At 48.4% G+C, this 19,810-nt stretch overlaps 1 protein-coding gene across 6 annotated transcripts in view; it reads left to right on the top strand.

Annotated features, from left to right (window-relative positions):
• Nucleotides 1–12,150: 12,150 nt before the first annotated feature.
• The window catches only part of STIM1 (stromal interaction molecule 1), a 200,743-nt gene continuing 193,083 nt past the window's right edge, over nt 12,151–19,810 (top strand). For 2 of the 6 annotated variants that reach the window (XM_073333100.1, XM_073333085.1), the window contains exons 1-2: nt 12,151–12,272; nt 13,004–14,683. In XM_073333100.1, coding sequence (XP_073189201.1) covers nt 14,575–14,683 — 109 coding nt within the window. In that variant the 5' untranslated portion in view covers nt 12,151–12,272; nt 13,004–14,574. The other 4 variants (XM_073333067.1, XM_073333046.1, XM_073333056.1 and 1 more) reach the window with 3 other exon arrangements.

Below are 19,810 nucleotides of genomic sequence, written 5' to 3'. Positions count from 1 at the left end.
GGCTAGTGAAGATTAGAAGGTGAAAAAAACGCACTCGTGATGAAATGTTCTCTGAGCTCATGCTGTCCTCCCACACTGACAGAGCACAGACGAATGCGTGGAGGCAGACAATGTCAGAGTGCAGGAAAGACAAATTGGAGCATTGGGCCAAAAGAAATCTGATGAGGTTCAACAACGATAAGTGCAGCGTCCTGCACTTAGGATGCAAGAATCCCATGCACCGCTACAGACTAGGGACTGAATGGCTAGGCAGCAGTTCTGCGGAAAAGGACCTAGGGGTGACAGTGGACGAGAAGCTGGATATGAGTCAGCAGTGTGCCCTTGTTGCCAAGAAGGCCAATGGCATTTTGGGATGTATAAGTAGGGGCATAGACAGCAGATCGAGGGACGTGATCGTTCCCCTCTATTCGACATTGGTGAGGCCTCATCTGGAGTACTGTGTCCAGTTTTGGGCCCCACACTACAAGAAGGATGTGGAAAAATTGGAGAGAGTCCAGCGAAGGGCAACAAAAATGATTAGGGGTCTGGAACATGGGTGACTTTAATTTTCCTGATATCTGCTGGGAGAGCAATACAGCGGTGCATAGACAATCCAGGAAGTTTTTGGAAAGCATAGGGGACAATTTCCTGGTGCAAGTGCTAGAGGAGCCAACTAGGGGCAGAGCTTTTCTTGACCTGCTGCTCACAAACTGGGAAGAATTAGTGGGGGAAGCAAAAGTGGACGGGAATCTGGGAGGCAGTGACCATGAGTTGGTTGAGTTCAGGATCCTGACACAGGGAAGAAAGGTAAGCAGCAGGATATGGACCCTGGGCTTCAGGAAAGCAGACTTCGACTCCCTCAGGGAACAGATGGGTAGGATCCCCTGGGGGACTAACATGAAGGGGAAAGGAGTCCAGGAGAGCTGGCTATATTTCAAGGAATCCCTGTTGAGGTTACAGGGACAAACCATCCCGATGTGTCGAAAGAATAGTAAATATGGCAGGCGACCAGCTTGGCTTAACGGTGAAATCCTAGCGGATCTTAAACATAAAAAAGAAGCTTACAAGAAGTGGAAGGTTGGACATATGACCAGGGAAGAGTATAAAAATATTGCTCGGGCATGTAGGAATGAAATCAGGAGGGCCAAATCGCACCTGGAGCTGCAGCTAGCGAGAGATGTCAAGAGTAACAAGAAGGGTTTCTTCAGGTATGTTGGCAACAAGAAGAAAGCCAAGGAAAGTGTGGGCCCCTTCCTGAATGAGGGAGGCAACCTAGTGACAGAGGATGTGGAAAAAGCTAATGTACTCAATGCTTTTTTTGCCTCTGTCTTCACAAACAAGGTCAGCTCCCAGACTGCTGCGCTGGGCATCACAACATGGGGAATAGATGGCCAGCCCTCTGTGGAGAAAGAGGTGGTTAGGGACTATTTAGAAAAGCTGGACGTGCACAAGTCCATGGGGCCGGACGAGTTGCATCCGAGAGTGCTAAAGGAATTGGCGGCTGTGATTGCAGAGCCATTGGCCATTATCTTTGAAAACTCGTGGCGACCGGGGGAAGTCCCGGACGACTGGAAAAAGGCTAATGTAGTGCCAATCTTTAAAAAAGGGAAGAAGGAGGATCCTGGGAAATACAGGCCAGTCAGCCTCACCTCAGTCCCCGGAAAAATCATGGAGCAGGTCCTCAAAGAATCAATCCTGAAGCACTTACATGAGAGGAAAGTGATCAGGAACAGTCAGCATGGATTCACCAAGGGAAGGTCATGCCTGACTAATCTAATCGCCTTCTATGATGAGATTACTGGTTCTGTGGATGAAGGGAAAGCAGTGGATGTATTGTTTCTTGACTTTAGCAAAGCTTTTGACACGGTCTCCCACAGTATTCTTGTCAGCAAGTTAAAGAAGTATGGGCAGGATGAATGCACCAGAAGGTGGGTAGAAAGTTGGCTAGATTGTCGGGCTCAATGGGTAGTGATCAATGGCTCCATGTCTAGTTGGCAGCCGGTGTCAAGTGGAGTGCCCCAGGGGTCGGTCCTGGGGCCAGTTTTGTTCAATATCTTCATAAATGATCTGGAGGATGGTGTGGATTGCACTCTCAGCAAATTTGCGGATGATACTAAACTGGGAGGAGTGGTAGATATGCTGGAGGGGAGGGATAGGATACAGAGGGACCTAGACAAATTGGAGGATTGGGCCAAAAGAAATCTGATGAGGTTCAATAAGGATAAGTGCAGGGTTCTGCACTTAGGACGGAAGAATCCCATGCACAGTTACAGACTAGGGACCGAATGGCTAGGCAGCAGTTCTGCGTAAAAGGACCTAGGGGTGACAGTGGACGAGAAGCTGGATATGAGTCAGCAGTGTGCCCTTGTTGCCAAGAAGGCCAATGGCATTTTGGGATGTATAAGTAGGGGCATAGCGAGCAGATCGAGGGACGTGATCGTCCCTCTCTATTCGACATTGGTGAGGCCTCATCTGGAGTACTGTGTCCAGTTTTGGGCCCCACACTACAAGAAGGATGTGGATAAATTGGAGAGAGTCCAGCGAAGGGCAACAAAAATGATTAGGGGTCTGGAACACATGACTTATGAGGAGAGGCTGAGGGAACTGCGATTATTTTGTCTGCAGAAGAGAAGAATGAGGGGGGATTTGATAGCTGCTTTCAACTACCTGAGAGGTGGTTCCAGAGAGGATGGTTCTAGACTATTCTCAGTGGTAAAAGAGGACAGGACAAGGAGTAATGGTCTTAAGTTGCAGTGGGGGAGGTTTAGGTTGGATATTAGGAAAAACTTTTTCACTAGGAGGGTGGTGAAACACTGGAATGCGTTACCTAGGGAGGTGGTAGAATCTCCTTCCTTAGAAGTTTCTAAGGTCAGGCTTGACAAAGTCCTGGCTGGGATGATTTAGTTGGGGTTGGTCCTCCTTTGAGCAGGGGGTTGGACTAGATGACCTCCTGAGGTCCCTTCCAACCCTGATATTCTATGATTCTATGAAAGCACAAAATGACTGGGAGAAGAGGTGGTGGGCTGAGGAGAGTAAGTGGCTGGCTGAAGAAAGGGCTGAAGCTGAAAGGTGGCGGCAGCGTGATGAGAGGAGGCAGGATTCAATGCTGAGGCTGCTGGAGGATCAAACCAATATGCTCCAGCATATGGTTGAGCTGCAGGAAAGGCAGCAAGAGCACAGACTGCTGCTACAGCCCCTGTGTAACCAACGACCCTCCTCCCCAAATTCCATAGCCTCCTCACCCAGATTCCCAAGAACGTGGTGCGGGGGCCTCCGGCCACCCAGCCACTCCACCCCAGAGGATTGCCCAAGCAACAAAAGGCTGGCATTGAATAAGTTTTAAAGTTTTGAACTTTTAAAGTGCTGTGTGTCCTTGTCCTTCCCTCCTCCACAACCCCTCCCGGTGCTTCTCTCCTCCACCACACCTCCCAGGCTACCTTGGCAGTTATCCTCCTATTTGTGTGATGAATTAATAAAGAATGCAAGAATGTGAAGCAACAATGACTTTATTGCCTCTCCAAGTGCTGATCGAAGGGAGGAGGGGAGGGTGCTTAGCTTACAGGGAAGTAAAGTGAACTAAGGGGCAGGAGGTTTCATCAAGGAGAAACAAAAAGAACTTTCACACTGTAGCCTGGCCAGTCATGAAACTGGTCTTCAAAGCTTCTCTGATGTGCACCACACCCTCCTGTGCTCTTCTAACCGCCCTGGTGTCTGGCTGTGCGTAACCAGTGGCCAGGCGATTTGCCTCAACCTCCCACCCTGCCATAAACGTCTCCCCCTTACTCTCACAGATATTGTGGAGCGCACAGCAAGCAGTAATAACAGTGGGAATATTGGTTTTGCTGAGGTCTAACTGAGTCAGTAAACTGCGCCAGCGCGCCTTTAAACGTCCAAATGCACATTCTACCACCATTCTGCACTTGCTCAGCCTGTAGTTGAACAGCTTCTGACTACTGTCCAGGCTGCCTGTGTACGGCTTCATGAGCCATGGCATTAAGGGGTAGGCTGGGTCCCCAAGGATAACTATAGGCATTTCAACATCCCCAACGGTTATTTTCTGGTCTGGGAATAAAGTCCCTTCCTGCAGCTTTTGAAACAGACCAGAGTTCCTGAAGATGCGAGAGTCATGTACCTTTCCCGGCCATCCCACGTTGATGTTGGTGAAATGTCCCTTGTGATCCACCAGTGCTTGCAGCACTATTGAAAAGTACCCCTTGCGGTTTATGTACTCGCCGGCTTGGTGCTCCGGTGCCAAGATAGGGATATGGGTTCTGTCTATGGCTCCACCACAGTTAGGGAATCCCATTGCAGCAAAGCCATCCCCTACGACCTGCACATTTCCCAGGGTCACTACCCTTGATATCAGCAGATCTTTGATTGCGTTGGCTACTTGCATCACAACAGCCCCCACAGTAGGTTTGCCCACTCCAAATTGATTCCCGACTGACTGGTAGCTGTCTGTAGTTGCAAGCTTCCACAGGGCTATTGCCACTCACTTCTCAATTGTGAGGGCTGCTCTAATCTTGGTATTCTTGCGCCTCAGGGCAGGGGAAAGCAAGTCACAAAGTTCCATGAAAGTGCCCTTACGCATGTGAAAGTTTTGCAGCCACTGGGAATCATCCCAGACCTGCAACACTATGCGGTCCCACCAGTCTGTGCTTGTTTCCCGGGCATAGAATCGGCGTTCCACCGCATGAACCTGCCCCATTAGCACCATGATGCCTGCATTGTCAGGGCCCATGCTTTCAGAGAAGTCAGTGTCCATGTCCTCATCACTCTCGTCACCGCGCTGACGTCGCCTACTCACCCGGTTTCGCTTTGCCAGGTTCTGGTGCTGCATATACTGCTGGATAATGCGTGTGGTGTTTAATGTGCTCCTAATTGCCAAAGTGATCTGAGCGGGCTCCATGCTTGCTGTGGTATGGCGTCTGCATGGAAAAAAGGCGCGGAACGATTGTCTGCCGTTGCTGTGACGGTGGGAGGGGCGACTGATGACATGGCTTACAGGGAATTAAAATCAACAAAGGGGGTGGCTTTACATCAAGAAGAAACAAAAACAACTGTCACACAGAATGGCCCCCTCAAGGATTGAACTCAAAACCCTGGGTTTATCAGGCCAATGCTCAACCCACTAAGCTATCCCTCTCTCTGGTATTTCAGGCAGGACTTCATGGAGGGAGGGAGGGAGGGAGGGGGGAGCAAATGAATACAAAACAAATCTGGTCTATTTCTTGTTTTGATCCACTCCATCTATCTTTTACATCTTTGGCTGGCAGCAGACGGTGAAGAAGGACTGCAAGCCATCCACATCTCCTGGCTGCTCGGCTGAAGATGGTTCAGTAGGACTGCTAGCCATCCATATTTTCTGCCTGCTCACCATAAGATGGTACAATAGGACTGCCTGTAGGACTAAAAAGAATGACCTGGTCGAGTCACTCCTAATTTAGTCCCTTCACCCGTGTCTGCCCAGGCGCTCCTGACCGACGTGGCCAGGAGCACCTCAGGCATGATGATGACGGCTACCAGTCCTATTGTACTGTCTGCTGCCACAAGGCAATGGGTTGCTGCTGCTGTGTAGCAATGCAGTACCGCGTCTGCTAGCACCCAGGAGACATACGGTAACAGTGAGCTGAGTGGGCTCCCTGCTTGCCGTGGTATGGCGTCTGCACAGGTAACTCAGGCAAAAAGGTGCGAAACAATTGTCTGCCATTGCTTTCACAGTGGGAGGGAGGGCCTGATGACATGTACCCATAACCACCCGTGACAATGTTTTTTGCCCCATCAGGCATTGGGATCTCAACCCAGAATTCCAATGGACAGCGGAGACTGCGGGAACTGTGGGATAGCTACCCACAGTGCAACGCTTTGGAAGTCAACACTTGCCTCAGTACTGTGGAAGCACTCCGCCGAGTTAATGCACTTAATGCACTTAGACCATTTTGTGTGGACACACACACAATCGACTATATAAAAACGATTTCTAAAAAAACGACTTCTATAAATTCGACCTAATTTCGTAGTGTAGACATACCCTTAGTTTTGCAAGCAAGCACTGGTCTTGCAGCTGAAGTGCACACTTCACTGTCAATGCCCAGAGTAGAAGCTTCATGGAAGTCTTCTGATGGCATGTTTGTTTCACAAATAAAGCATGCTTCTTCTCCTGGAGGTTCTTTGTGTTGGTCGCTGAAACATGAGTATTTCCTCAGCAGTTCACAAGGTGGTCCACAGCTTTCTCAGCTCTTTTCAGTTTGGTCCTGTTAAACTGCTGGAGTTTGATAGCCAGATCTAACATGCTCTTGTTTTCATTCTGCTGGAATAGTCAGATCTGCACCTGGGTCCTCCTGACAAAGCACACACTTGCTCCTGTCAGTAGAGGAATGGGATGTCTGTGCTCATGGACCTGGCTCCTGAAGAAGATTACGTCTTTCTGACACATTTGGAGCACCAGTAATTGCCAATAGTAATCTAATATCTTTTGCTACTGCAAACAATGAATATTACCACCAATCACCAAGCAGCTTTCACACAACCAAAGTAGCATCTGAAAGAAAAAAGAGAAATGAGATTAAATTCTGCCCAGGGCACACTGACAATCAAAATTAGTACAAAATGTGTTCTTACACCATTTTTATGGTCATGTTGGAGGAAAACCAAGAATATATCCCTTGCGCATCCAGCTGTAGAACATTATTTGCTGATTGTGACAATGTTGTTAAAATGCCACAGCCGCCGCCAACATGGCATGAGTTGGCAATGGCCCCATACCTGAAAATCTTTATTAGGCCAGGCCCTAAGACTGTGGCAAATGCCATGCTTTTATCATCAAACCCACAATTCCACCATCTTGTTGCACAAATGTGATTGGCTAGTCTGTGGCCCGGCCCTCTGGCCAAGTCACCAGAAAGTTCAAACCCCTTCCGTGGTAGCACATGGTCCAACTGAAAGCCCAACACAGATACCCACCCTGGTAGTTCTTCTGCCCCTCTTGGAGGTCACTGAAGTTCTCGATTCTTGGCCCCTCCAGAGGTTTCCATGTCTTACTTTCTCCCCAGCAGGATTCCCCCACTCCCTCCCTTTCCCAGACGCTCTGGCAACTTCCCTTAGGGATCTCCCTGCTCCCTGTAGGCCCTAGCCCAAGCCTCCCTCACAGGTGCCTCCCTGCCTCCCCATGGGTCTCACATCCAGAACTCTGGCCCCAACACCTGGCCCCTTGTTCCAGGGGCTCACAACAGGAGTTAGCTCTACTCCGGTTTCAGAGTAACAGCCGTGTTAGTCAGTATTCGCAAAAAGAAAAGGAGTACTTGTGGCACCTTAGAGACTAACCAATTTATTTGAGCATAAGCTTTCATGAGCTACACCTCACTTCATCGGATGCATACTGTGGAAAGTGTAGAAGATCTTTTTATACACACAAAGCATGAAAAAATACCTCCCCGCACCCCACTCTCCTGCTGGTAATTTGGGGACAATGTATACCTTCAGATCAGCGGCACTGCTATGGGTACCTGCCTGGTCCCACAGTATGCCAATATTTTTATGGCTGACTTAGAACAACGCTTCCTCAGCTCTCATCCCCTAAAGCCCCTACTCTACTTGCGCTATATTGATGACATCTTCATCATTTGGACCCATGGGAAAGAAGCCCTTGAGGAATTCTACCATGATTTCAACAATTTCCATCCCACCATCAACCTCAGCCTGGTCCAGTCCACACAAGAGATCCACTTCCTGGACACTACAGTGCTAATAAACAATGGTCACATAAACATCATCCTATACCGGAAACCGACTGACCGCTATTCCTACCTACATGCCTCCAGCTTTCACCCAGACCACACCACACGATCCATCGTCTACAGCCAAGCTCTGCGATACAACTGCATTTGCTCCAACCCTCAGACAGAGACAAACACCTACAAGATCTCTGTCAAGCTTTCTTACAACTACAATACCCACCTGCGGAAGTGAAGAAACAGATTGATAGAGCCAGAAGAGTTCCCAGAAGTCACCTACTACAGGACAGGCCTAACAAAGAAAATAACAGAACGCCACTAGCCGTCACCTTCAGCCCCCAACTAAACCCCTCCAACGCATTATTAAGGATCTACAACCTATACTGAAGGATGACCCAACACTCTCACAAATCTTGGGAGACAGGCCAGTCCTTACCTACAGACACCCCGCCAACCTGAAGCAAATACTCACCAGCAACCACACACCACACAACAGAACCACTAACCCAGGAACCTATCCTTGCAACAAAGCCCGTTGCCAACTGTGCCCACATATCTATTCAGGGGACACCATCACAGGGCCTAATAACATCAGCCACACTATCAGAGGCTCGTTCACCTGCACATCCACCAATGTGATATATGCCATCATGTGCCAGCAATGCCCCTCTGCCATGTACATTGGTCAAACTGGACAGTCTCTACGTAAAAGAATAAATGGACACAAATCAGATGTCAAGAATTATAACATTCATAAACCAGTCGGAGAACACTTCAATCTCTCTGGTCACGCGATTACAGATATGAAAGTTGCGATATTACAACAAAAAGCTTCAAATCCAGACTCCAGCGAGAAACGGTTGAATCGGAATTCATTTGCAAATTGGATACAATTAACTTAGGCTTGACTAGAGACTGGGAGTGGCTAAGTCATTATGCAAGGTAACCTATTTCCCCTTGTTTTTTCCTACCCCCCCCTTAAACGTTCTTGTTAAACCCTGGATTTGTGCTGGAAATGGCCCTCCTTGATTATCACACACATTGTAAGGAGAGTGATCACTTTAGATAAGCTATTACCAGCAGGAGAGTGGGGTGGGAGGGGGTATTGTTTCATATTCTCTGTGTATATATAAAGTCTGCTGCAGTTTCCACGGTATGCATCCGATGAAGTGAGCTGTAGCTCACGAAAGCTTATGCTCAAATAAATTGGTTAGTCTCTAAGGTGCACCAAGTAGCTCTATTCCGGTGGTTCAGCCAGTCCCAAACTGCTGGGCCTTCCCCTGCCGGAGATTCCTGTCTCCTCTCTCCCCACCTTCCCTCAGGCTGCTCATAAGGCCTGGCTCATCACTCGCTCTGCCCCCTCTGGCTGGGAGACAATCTGCCAGGCAATCTCCCAACAGGGAGGGCACGTCTCTGATTTGGGTTTTCTCTCCTTCTCTAGCACAGTGGTTCTCAAACTAGGGTGCCACTTGTTCAGGGAAAGCCCCTGGCGGGCCGGGATGGTTTGTTTTCCTGCCGCGTCCGCAGGCTCGGACGATCGCGGCTCCCACTGGCCGCGGTTCGCCGCTCCAGGCCAATGGGGGCTGCAGGAAGGGCGGCCAGCACATCCCTCGGCCCGCGCCACTTCCTGCAACCCCCATTGGCTTGGAGCGGCGAACCGTGGCCAGTGGGAGCCGCGATCGGCCAAACCCGCGGACGCGGCAGGTAAACAAACCGGCCCGGCCCGCCAGGGGCTTTCCCTGAACAGGCGGCAGCCCTAGCTTGAGAACCACCGTTCTAGCAGATGATGGAGTTTCAGCCCATCCCAGGGACACCCCAGGAGACTGGGAGACTCGCTGCACTTCTGCTTTCATCTCAATATGCCCTGCTCAATGCCATTCTCAGTTTGTGACTTGGAAAGACGTTGTGATCTACCACTAACACCTTTGTACCTAGTGATAACATAGCTGGGCCGGAGGAATCTGCCTTTCGTTTTCTGTAACTTCTCTATGCTACGAGTATTTAGAGACACTAGGGAAAGAAATTCCCCCTTTCACGCAAAGAGAGGGGGACGCCTTCCAGCGTTGGAGATGTTGCGGGTCCCTGAGGATGGCGCTCTAGTCCAGCGTTTCTCAAATACAGCCACTATGGCTGCATGACAGGTTTCAGAGTAACAGCCGTGTTAGTCTGTATTCGCAAAAAGAAAAGGAGTACTTGTGGCACCTTAGAGACTAACCAATTTATTAGAACATAAGCTTTCGTGAGCTACAGCTCACTTCATCAGATGCATATCGTGGAAACTGCAGCAGACTTTATATATACACAGAGAATATGAACCAATACCTCCTCCCACCCCACTGTCCTGCTGGTAATAGCTTATCTAAAGTGATCATCAGGTGGGCCATTTCCAGCACAAATCCAGGTTTTCTCACCCTCCACCCCCCACACAAATTCACTCTCCTGCTGGTGATAGCCCATCCAAAGTGACAACTCTTTACACAATGTGCATGACAATCAAGTTGGGCTATTTCCTGCACAAATCCAGGTTTTCTCACATCCCCCCCACCCCCATACACACACAAACTCACTCTCCTGCTGGTAATAGCTCATCCAAACTGACCACTCTTCAAGTTTAAATCCAAGTTAAACCAGAACATCTGGGGGGGCAGGTAGGAAAAAACAAGAGGAAACAGGCTATTACCAGCAGGACAGTGGGGTGGGAGGAGGTATTGGTTCATATTCTCTGTGTATATATAAAGTCTGCTGCAGTTTCCACGATATGCATCCGATGAAGTGAGCTGTAGCTCACGAAAACTTATGCCCTAATAAATTGGTTAGTCTCTAAGGTGCCACAAGTACTCCTTTTCTTATGGCTGCATGTGGCCACCAGGGGCTTTTCTTGCAGCCACAGTTGCCTGGGATGTGATGGGGGGAGGGGGGGAGGAGAGGAGGGTTTCAGTAGTGGCTAGGCCCTGCCTCTCTCTGGAGACACAAAAGCTGGAGGAGCAGGCATCCTGTGAGTTCCTCATCTTCCTGGGGTTGGTGTTCAGCCCTTCGGGGATGGGCGGCAGGCTCCAGCCATGGGGCTTGAGGCTCCATTCCCTGGCCGTGCGGTGGCGGGCTCTGGCCCCAATCTCACCCCTCCCATCACCCTGGCCCTCGCTGCTTCCCCCAGTGGCCCATTGCCACTGACCCCATTGCCTCTGTACCTACCTCCCCATCCAGGGCGTAATTTGTACCCAGGCTTGCTGGAACTGAGTAAGTCTGCTGTGAAAAGTGATATTAAAAAAAGCAACTAAACAAAGCAAAAGAAACAACAAGAAAAAAGACAAGAACGTGCAAAGCGCCTGATTTGTGTTTCTATTCTGTTTAGGTCCAGTAAAGAATAGAGACAACTGTACATTATTTTTAGTATTGATAAAGGATATTAGTATATTAAATAGTATTGGATAAAGGGCAGGGAGTCTTGGGGGGCAGTCAGGAGACAGAGAGCAGGGTGCGGTTGGATAGGCATGGGAGTCCCAGGGGGCTTGTCAGGGGGCGGGGGTGTGGATAGGGGTGGGGGCAGTCAGGGGCCAGCAATGGGGAGGGGGGTTGGATAGGGGGTGAGCTCACAGGGGGGCGGTTGGGGTGGGGGTCCTGGGAGGGGGCGGTCAGGGGACACGGAGCAGAGGGGGTTGGATGGGTTGGGGGTTCCGAGGGGGGCAGGAAATGGGAGGGGGTGAATAGGGGGCGGGGGCAGGGGCCAGGCTGTTTGGGGAGGCCCGGCCTTCCCTACCTGGCCCTCCATACAGTTTTGCACCCCCAATGTGGCCCTCGGGCCAAAACATTTGCCCACCCCTGGGCTAGTCCCTAGTTTTTGAGCCTCGGGGCTCACACCCCTTTCCCCAGCCAGAGTCTCCTCGATCTTTCCGCTAGGAAACGTTTCCTGATCCCCAGCCGCCGGTGTCCTTTCGGGGACGGGGACCCGCCCGGAGCAGGGCGCCCCCAGGCCCAGCGCCTGACTGCGCGGGGTCACCAGGCTTATTGCTAGGGGAAGAGGCTTTGTGGGGTCCGGGTCTCCCCCTGGGCGGCCGCTCGGGGTTCACAACCTCGGGGCTGCCCGTGCTGGGGCCCCCTGCTCCCTGGGGGTCTCCAGGAGACATGCACACATGGCAGCCTCCCGTGGCCGGGCTGCGGGGCGCACGGTCTCCCAGCAACCCCCAGCCTAGCCACCCCGTCGGGGCCCCCCCTCGGGATCGGGGCCCCCCCTCGGGACCGCCGCCGTCTCCCCTCCAAGCGCCGGCCCCGCCGGAGCCTGCTTAGCTCGCGCGCTCTGCCGCCCCGCTCTGAGCCGCCGCCTGCAGCTCCCGCCCTTTGCCGCCAGAGGCCGCTGCGGGGCAGCGCGGCGCCCGCCGGGGGGCGGGGTCAGGCGGCCGTAGCCTATTGGCTGCCAGCGGGAAAGGGGCGGGGCCTCTCCTGGTTCCTGCCCCGCCCCGTGCGGCGGCGCGGCGGTTGGCGCCTCCGCTGTCAGTGTCCGAGCGTGCGGCGGCAGCGGCGGCAGCGCTTCAGCCGGCTCCGCAGCTGGGCCGCGACAGCGGGGTAACCGGCCACCGGGGCTCCGCCCGGAGGGGAGACACCTGCCGGGGGAGGGGCCTCGGGAGAAACTACCGGGCGCGCGGGGAGCGACGGCGAGTCTGGTGCTGAGAGGGCTGCCCGGGAGAGACCATTGCGGAGGGGCGGCGGGGGGGGGAAGGCTGGCCTGGCCTGGCCTGGCCCGGGAGAAACCATTGCTAAGGGTCAAGGGCTGGCCTGGGTGAGACCATTCATGCGGGGAAGGGCTAGCCCTGGGGGAAACCATTGCTCAAGAAAGAGGGGTCAAGGGGTTAGCCTGGGTGAGACCATTGCTGAGGGGGGGGAAGGGTCAAGGGTTAGCCTGGGTGAGACCATTGCTGAGGAGGGGGAAGGGTCAAGGGTTAGCCTGGGTGAGACCATTGCTGAGGGGGGGGAAGGGTCAAGGGTTAGCCTGGGTGAGACCATTGCTGAGGGGGGAAGGGGAGGTTAAGGGTTACTGTGGGTGAGACCATTGCAGGGGGGGAAGGGGGAGAGGTTAAGGGTTTAGTCTGGGGGAAACCATTGCTGAGGGGATAGGGGGAGGTTAGTTAGTGTGGGTGAGACTATTGCTGAGGGGGGAAAGGGGTTAAGAGTTGGCCTTGCTGAGACCACTGGTATGTGGGGGAAGGGCTAGCCTGGGAGGAATTGTTAGCGGTGTGGCGGGGGAGGTTCTGAGCAGAGGGACTAGAACCAGCATTAACAATCTGAACCTGTTCCAGGACACCCCAGGCCTGCTGCGTGAGAGCTGCCCCAGGAGCAAGGAGGACTAATCCTTGGAGAGGCCAGGCCTACTGGATGAGCAGACTGTCCCGGGAGAAGCCTGGAGTTGATAGGCACTAGGTCTGACGAGTGAGAGGTGTTCAGTGAGAGGTGTTCTGAATGCTGCTGGGATTTCTTATGTTCTGCTCGGACATACTCTCTTGGGAAAATCCACGATTGAACAGATGCTGTTGATTTAAACTGGGATAAAAGGAAAATAAAATTCCTAAAGTAGCCTGTCCTATCCAACAGACCTGGGATAGATCATCACTCAAGTCTTGAAAGAGAGATGTGCTGGAAATAAATTGGGCCAAACAAAGAGAGATTCTGGCAAATGTTTTGAGTCAGAAAAGAGTTGCTGATAAACTAACCTGGAAATCCCAAAGATAAACTGAGATTTGCTGAAGTGCATAAAAAGAAATCTTGATCAAAACTGAGTGAAAACCAAAATTTGGATTAAATGGTTCAGAGGCTTTTCGGATTAAACTGAGAAACCTGCCTTGGGTAAAGATACTAACCCTGGGAGGCAGCAGACAAGGCTAACTTGTTTCCAGTGGTAAAACTACTGCAGGGTTGTGCTGCTGAGGTGGGAACAGAGGATCAGACAATGGGTGTTCTACCACTTTTTTTTTTTTAAGGGAGTGCTAGCAAGAAGCAAAGAAAGGGATAGGTTACCCGGTACCTGGCAGAGTCCAGGTCTGTTAGTCTCCAGCTGAATAAGGTGTCCCTGTTTGGCATTTTTTTATATTTTGTACTTGAATAGAGGATTGTGGCATCTGGGGCTTTTTAACACTTTATTTCATTCTGCGTTTTTAAAAATTCTTCTTTGCGTCTCTAAAAGAATGTGCATTAGTGTCTTTGCAAATATCTGGCTCTTGAAAGGTATCTGATTAGAATGCACGTTGTTTGAAATTTAAATTAAAGCTTTAAGTTGTCACATGCACGGACATTTAGTTGACCAAAAAATGATCCTTTCAAACAAGTCTGGATTATTTTAGTCTTGCTAAACAGTTCGGAATCTGCAAGTGTGTTGCTTGTGAATGGTTAAACTGTGGATGTTGCAGCATTTTGAGCCACAGAGACTCTGCTGGAAAATCATTCATGCAAAAAAAATTTTTTTTTTGAACCTTTTAGTACCAAAAATGTTCGGTATTTTTAATCTTGACTAGTCTTTAAAAATACAAGACTTGAGTGAACTTTCTTCAGGGTGAGGGAGGCTAATTAAAATCTGTTTTATTTGGAGATAAATTTAATTGTGAGGCTGGTTTTTGGGAGAAAGCATAGACCTAGGGCAAAATTTCAGTTTATGCTGGAGGGTGGGAAAAGAACCTCAAAATATCTCCATCCTTTACTTCTGTAGTCTTTGGAATTAATCAGGCACCGCTCCTGGGATATCAGACACTTTACTTCCTACACCATTTTGGGATATAAAGGTGCAGAGTGAACTAAGAAACTTGAACATATCCATTGGGGACTGATGCTGAGGAAGAGCTGACATACAAAGGGATAAAGGCTGTAATATTATACAGAAATGGATGTGTGGTCAAGAGTAGCAGTGTGGATCCTGTGTGGTTTTCTTCTGCACCAAGGACAGGGGGAGAGGCCCCCAGGTACCCATTTGGATGAAACTGCAATTGCAGGTAAGGAAAAGGCTTCAGAAATGGTGTTTTTATTTCCCCTCCTTCCCAGCGATGAGGAAAACATTAGAGCAAACTTACTGCTCTGTGAAACCTGTTGGTAGTCACAGTTAGGGCCTATATGCTGTTAGCTTTGATTATCTTCTGTCAAAGAACTAATCAGTTTTAGTTCATGATGCTTTAAATTTTACATATGTTGCAAGGGATTGGTTTGTCACGTGATGAAACTTAGAATGTTAAATTAAAGTTTGCAGCTTCTTCAGTAAGGGACGTCCTCAAGAAGATATAACATGTCAGGATAGTGTAGACCCTGTAATAAATGACATGCACTGTTGGTAGAAAAATGCTCAACAGTTTTGAGAATCTTGCTCATGAGTTAGATTGAATTGATGTGTCAGGGAGTCAGGATGGCACATGGCACTTAGTCTGAAACCCATTGCTTTCAGAGAGGTTTAAGATGACTAAACAGCAATCTCTTTATTTCAAAACAGATGCCAACTATTCACCAACTGCAGATTATTTCACTGTTTGTTGTGGATACTGACTTCATCCGTTTGGGAGATTTCAGATTTAATGTAGTTTTTGGTTCTCTTTTGTTTTAAAGCCACCTCTCCAATGAATGCAAAGAGCACTGTCCCAAAATATAAGGGGGAAAGATAAAAAGGAGAAATTGCATACTTCGCATAGAAAAATCATGAGTCTAAAAATATTTTTTTCACTATTGCCCTAGTGACATTCTCGGGGAAATAAGCATTTGATCACGTCTTGGCAGGGAGAGAGAGAATGAAAGTATGATAGCTGAATTTCTTGCTGTCTAGTCCCGTTCCCCCCAGCCCATCCCGAAATCTGTCTGTCTCACTGGTTCCCAGTAGGCAAATGTTGGCCTTGCATAAGCACTTGACTCCTTTGCTGATAGCTTGATCGTCTCAGTAGAGGAGTGAAGGTTTGAATAGGTAATTTTTGGACTGATATACCTCGACTCCTAGTGATTGTCCCTGTATGTCAGGATTGAGGTCTAGTAGAGAAATTTGTTTGCTGTTGCTGCTTTTACTGTCGCTATCTGTGGATAAACAGTGGCCTCCAGTAGTCAGGGCTGCCAGTCCTGCACGTTTTACCAGCACTGAATTCAAATGTGTACACAAGAAAATAGAAGAGTACCCTATGAGCACTGGGAGACAAAAATATAGTTGATGTACGTAGCAGAAAAAATTGTTGCAAAAATGCTCTCAGGTTGGGTGCAGGCAGCTTTTAACAGCCCAAGCATAAGTTCCCTCTTGAAAGCGTCCCGTCCCATCCAGCAGTGTCGTCAGCATCTGGGTGGCTCCTATAGCTGGAGGTACCCAAAAGCATTAATTGCATTCAGAAATGGTTTGAACCTGATCAGAAAACTCATGAATGCAGATTTCCAAATAAGTAATGCTTCATCAGTTAAGGAGTGAAGATCAGGGTCTCTGGAATAAACGGAGGAATGGCTGATTTATGAGTGCTGAGTAGTGTGTGTGTTAATTTTAATACTGTTATGGTACATTTCACTTGTGTTAGTAATCAATAATTTTACTTGGTTTTAAAACTGGCTGTTACTAACAGTGGCAAACTCTTGAGTCCTGAGGTGAGAGAGAGAGAGAGCATGAACCTGGTACGTCCTCTCTGAGCATTGATAATACTGAGTTCCACGTTGACAGTGTAATGCTGATTCACATGAATTTTTCCCTTATGTTAGTCAATGGCATAACTAGTTGATATGTTCCAAATCTTTTTGAAAGACTGGCTTTCATTCTTGCATTCTGTGTATGAGATGCTTCATGGTTTTAGGTTGAAAGCAACTTCACATCCAGCCTGCTCTGACAAGGAAACAGGATCTCGGCAGTCCTTTTGAAACAGGGTTTGTGCCTCCAAAGAGCCTTCAAGTGGGATAGTTTTTGAAGGCCTTGCAGAAATGCGGCAGCCCTGGTGATTCAGTTTCTGACTTGTTTTTATCTCTAAATGAGAAGCAGTCAATTGCAGTGCGGTAGAGGAGAACTGTGTGAGGTACTCAGTCTCTGGTGTAGATTACCTGCAGGCAGGCTTTCCCTTGTAAGGGATTCCTATTCACTGTATGTACTCCTCTCTGTTCACGTCTAGTCAATATACAATTTCCATTTGTTTTTTTGGATAAAAATAACTTCAGATTAATATGTGTGGCACCTAGAAAGAGTACCGTAGTGATTACAGTCCAGAAATCAGCATATAGATAAACGAGGTCTGACTGGACTGCATAGACACATGTTGATGCATAACAGAGGTATTCACTCCTGAGGCCAGTAATTCATGGCCTTTAACTACTCTGTGTGTTTGAGTAGCAGCCGTGTTAGTCTGTATTAGCAAAAAGGAAAGGAGTACTTGTGGCACCTTAGAAACTAACCAATTTATTTGAGCATAAGCTTTCGTGAGCTACAGCTCACTTCATCGGAACTGAATGCATCCGATCAAGTGAGCTGTAGCTCATGAAAGCTTATGCTCAAATAAATTGGTTAGTCTCTAAGGCGCCACAAGTACTCCTTTTCTTTTTACTCTGTGTGTGTTCCTTTGTTGGATAATTGTTGAAGGTTTTATTGTGCACGCCACACTCGGTTCAGAAGGCCCATAGCAAAAAGGCTCTTTAAGATTTGCTTTTTAGTTGTCGTAGTTACTACTTACTTGTATTTAAGTGCAGAAGGCCCTCATACATCACATACCACTTTCTGCCTCATGCAGTCCTCTAGGAACAGTCAGTATGAATCCTGTTAGTTGGATGCATGACTATACATTACTGTTATCATTAAATAGATGCAAACAATCTAGGACTACTAGGTTTTGAAGTGAAGCACAATTGGCTTTCTTTGACGTGGCTTGTTTTTAACATTTACAAAAACTGATTGCAGTGGTCACTTGTCATCTCTGTAGAAGGTGATGAGATTCTCAGAAGCTGCAGAAAAGCAGTTTACTCAAGGAAGCAGAGGTGTGGAAGTTGGAACAGTAGTTGCTGATTAGGCTCTTTCTGCTTTCAGAGGTGTAGATTCATTTGCACGCACTGGTAAATTACATGCTTTATACTGGATATATGTGTATATTTGTGATTTCTAGGCAGTTTAGCCCTGAGTTTAGAACTGGTAATAGTGTGTGTGAAGTGTAATTGATTAGCCTCTCGGAAAACCGCGCTTCAGACTGTGTTCAGCTTGTACACAGTTATCTTCATGGGCATCTGTTCTCTTTGAAAAATGAGATAATGATTAGCCTTTTCACATCTAGGTGTCTGGTTCAAGTCTAGCTACAGTTGGTAGTGCTGGAGAGGCTAGTTGTCTGGTCACTTATGAGGAAATGAGTTGGCGGTACTATATAGTTGATAGATTTTTTTTAAGGCAGGAAGGGACCAATATGATCATCTCCAGTCTGACTTCCTGCATAATGAAGGCCAAACACCCTCACCTAGTAATCTCTGCATCAAGCCCATAATTTCTGTTTGAGCTGGAACAGAAGCTTCATTAAGACATCCAGTCTTGATTTAAAGAGTTCAAACATCTCTAGGTCAATTGTTTTAATGGTTAATTACCCTCATGGTCAAATTCTCATCTTATTCCTAGTCTGAATTTGTCTGGCTTCAGCTTCCAGCCATTGGATTTTGTTATGCCTTTATCTGCTAAGTTTTAGTGTGCTGTACTATCAGAAATCTCTTCCCCATGTAGGTACTTGTAGAACATAATCAAGTCTCCTCTAATTCTTCTCTTGGATAAACTGAATAGATTGAGCTTCTTAAGTCTCTCACTGTAAGACATACTTTCTAGACTTCATATCATTCTTGTAGCTCTTTTCTGAACACTTTCTAATTTTTTCAATATTCTTTATGAAGTGTGGACACCAGAACTGGACATAGTATTCCTGTAATGATCTCGCTAATACAGTATAAAGAGGTAATATCATCTCCCTACTCATACTTGATATTCCCCTGCTTATACATTCAAATATAGCATTTACCCTCTTAGCTATAGCATTGCACTGGGAATTCATGTTTAACTGGTTCTGTACCTTTACTCCTAAATCCTTTTCAGTGTTCCTGCATTCCAGGATACAGTCCCCCATCTCGGAAGGGTGACCTGCATTCTTTGTTCCAAGACATATGACCTTGCATTTGGTTGTATTGAAATGTCTCTTTGTTCAGATTAGAGCCCTGTGACCTGACCTGAATCTGAGTGGGACCCGGACTACGAGCGTCGGGTCTGGGTTGGGTGGGAAGAGAACAAGACCCTCTCAACATCAGGGCAGATCAGGTTGACTCTCCTTCTCCTGTCCTTGGGGTCTGCATGGCAGTGGCTGACAGCTGTATGCCCTGCTCCTGCTGTCCATTGTCTCCCCGCTGCATGGGTGCATGGTATGGGGCAAGTATGCCACTGCACATATGTAGTGCAGCAGGGAGCAGCGAATGGCAGGAGCAGTGTGTGTGCAACTGCCAGTGTATGCTACCCTGCTGACCCCATGGCAACTCCTATTCAGGGAGGAGGGGGAAGGTTTGGAGTTGGATTGAAAAATGATGTGACCTGGTTGGGTCAGGGTGGACTTAGGTCTGGGTCAGGCCTAAAGGTTCAGTCTGATCAGAACTCTAGTTCAGATGAGTCTGTTTTACCAAGCCACCCGAGTGATTGTTTACCCATCCACCGATTTTTTTTTTTTGTATCGTCTTCAAATTACCAGCAATGAAAAGTGGGCAGCCTGTTCACTTTGACTTAAATTCATCTCCTGTTTCTGTCTCTGTGTTAGTAACAGGTGCCTGCGCATCTGCTTTCCTGTGTCTTATTCTGACTTGTGTCCGTACTATTTGTAAGGAAAAGGCTATGCCTTCCTGTTCCTGCTGGGAGAAATGCCGGACCTTGGTGGGATGCCTTGTATGTAGGGAATCAGTTTGTTCCTCCTTATGGCATGGCCCAGATAAAGTAAAGATCCTTTCCCCTGTTAACATTATTGTTGTGATACTCTCTGGATAACAGCTGTGGTAGATAGCATTCAGAAAGTATAGCTTCTAGTAGTTCTTGCACGAACTGAGTAGCTAAACTGCAGTTGCTGACTTAGTTTGCTTCCCCCATTTCATAGAATCATAGAATATCAGGGTTGGAAGGGACC

This window comes from Lepidochelys kempii, chromosome 1 (genome assembly GCF_965140265.1).
Source record: "Lepidochelys kempii isolate rLepKem1 chromosome 1, rLepKem1.hap2, whole genome shotgun sequence".
NCBI lineage: Eukaryota > Metazoa > Chordata > Testudines > Cheloniidae > Lepidochelys > Lepidochelys kempii.
This window is presented reverse-complemented; position numbering and strand designations above follow the sequence as displayed.